This window comes from Guillardia theta, assembly GCF_000315625.1.
Source record: "Guillardia theta CCMP2712 unplaced genomic scaffold GUITHscaffold_273, whole genome shotgun sequence".
Classification (NCBI taxonomy): Eukaryota; class Cryptophyceae; order Pyrenomonadales; family Geminigeraceae; genus Guillardia; species Guillardia theta.
In genome coordinates, this window is record NW_005434403.1 from 4,938 (window position 1) to 6,788 (window position 1,851).

The window sequence follows — 1,851 nt, forward strand, 5'->3', positions numbered from 1 at the left end:
CTCCTCGCTCCTCCTACTAAAACCTTGCTCCTCCTTCCCGCCGCTCCTTCGTTATAGGCTGCTGGTACAGCTCTCCTGCCTCCTGCCTCCTGCCTCCTGCCTCCTGCCTCCTCTCTCCTCCCTCCTCCCTCTCCTCTCTCCTCTCTCCTCTCTCCTCTCTCCTCTCTCCTCTCTCCTCTCTCCTCTCTCCTCTCTCCTCTCTCCTCCCTGCTCCTTCCTCCCTGCTCCCTGCTCCCTGCTCTCTGCTCCCTGCTCCCTCCTCACCCTCTTCCTTCAACTCTCTTCCACCTTCTCTACCTCCCACTTCATCTTTCTCCTTTTTCACCGCTCTCTGCTCGCTTTTTGCTCCTAACTTCCCGCCATTACTTTCAAGCTGCCACTTGCCCTCGCGCCAGTCCCAATCTTGTTCATGCTTTCTACTTCCTTGGCTCGTTTCCTTTCTCCACCTATGTTTGCTTCTTTGTTCTGCAAAACAACTGACACTCTTGTCTGCTAGCAACTTACTCTTGCCCATCGTTTCCGAACAGAAAACTCCGAAGTTTTTCCCATCGCTACCAAACAGGCACTATGCAGGTGAAGGGGCTGAGAGGTGAGATTCTTGCTACTGTGGTCATGGTCTCACGAGCATCATACTCCAGCTCTCTGGTTGCTGTCCTTGTGCTCCGCTGCCGTCCTTGCAGAGGAGGCCTCCACGAGCAAGGACGAGTCGGGGGAAAACAAGATGTTCAGTGTTACAGCCTTGTTCATTTGCTTCCGAGAGGCGCTGGAAGGGTGCGTCATTATGTCCCTACTCCTCAACATGCTGCACAAGACAGGGTTCGAGATGTACAAGAAGTGGGTTTGGATCGGAGCGATAGCGGGTATAGTCGCCTTCGTGCTCGTGGGAGCCATCTTCATCAGCGTCTTCTATGCAATCAAGTCAGCCGTCCCCGACGCCTTCATGTACGTGTTCGAGGGCCTGTTGGCTCTGTTTGCCAGCTGCATCCTGACGGCGCTCGGCCTCAACTTCCTGAGGATGAAGGATCTAGAGCGCAAGTGGACGGAGAACCTCTTCCAAGGCAGAGAGAGCCTGCCGGAAATACCGCAGGACGTGGGGTACCTGAAGAGGAAGTACCTGGAGCTGAAGGCGAAGCTTTCGATCAAAAACCAGGCGATCGATGACGAGGCAAAGAAGCAAGGGCTGACATGGTCGATGGTCTTCTTTATTACCTTCTCCTCTATCTTCCGTGAGGGGGTAGAGACCGTTTTCATGCTGCTCTTCGTCAACTCAGACCCTGCCGGGCTGGCCATCGGAGGGATCGTTGGGATCGTTTGCGGGATCGTGTTCGGGATCATGGTGCTGCTGGTGGGGAGATACTTCCTGGTTGACATCTCCACCTTCTTCCATCTGACCACCATCTTCATCCTCTTCATCGCCGCTGGACTGGCACGCTACTTCATCCATGAGTTCGAGGAGCTGGGGGAGGTACGGGCTAAGACTACCAACGACCCTATCATCCTACGCCCTCTCTACGACCTGACGGCCTCTTGGGGACCCGGGTGGTCTCAGAACTCCGGGTGGGGTGCGATAGCGAAAGCCCTGGTGGGGTATACCCACAAACCGACCATGCTGGAGGGGCTGTGCTGGCTGGGGTACTGGGAACTGATCATCATGGTTATGCTGCTGAGGTACAAGAGGGGAACCCTGTTCAGCAAGTACGTGGCAGGAAGGGAGGAGAGCTCGAGCTCTGTGGGCTCAGGAGATGCGAAGGTGAGGAGGGATCAGCTGGCAGTGTAAGGAAGAGAGAGGAAGAGCAATGGTGGTCCAGTGTATTTGTTGTTCACTTCAAAACTAAATCTCCTCCAAAATGC

The 1,851-nt window shown here is 55.1% G+C and overlaps 1 protein-coding gene across 1 annotated transcript; it reads left to right on the plus strand.

Moving 5' to 3' along the window:
- Positions 1 to 1,851, plus strand: GUITHDRAFT_166821 (hypothetical protein). The gene is made up of 3 exons (XM_005818723.1): positions 1 to 64; positions 497 to 589; positions 639 to 1,851. The coding sequence occupies exons 2-3, from the start codon at positions 568 to 570 to the stop codon at positions 1,775 to 1,777; spliced, it is 1,161 nt and encodes a 386-aa protein (XP_005818780.1). The 5' UTR covers positions 1 to 64; positions 497 to 567; the 3' UTR covers positions 1,778 to 1,851.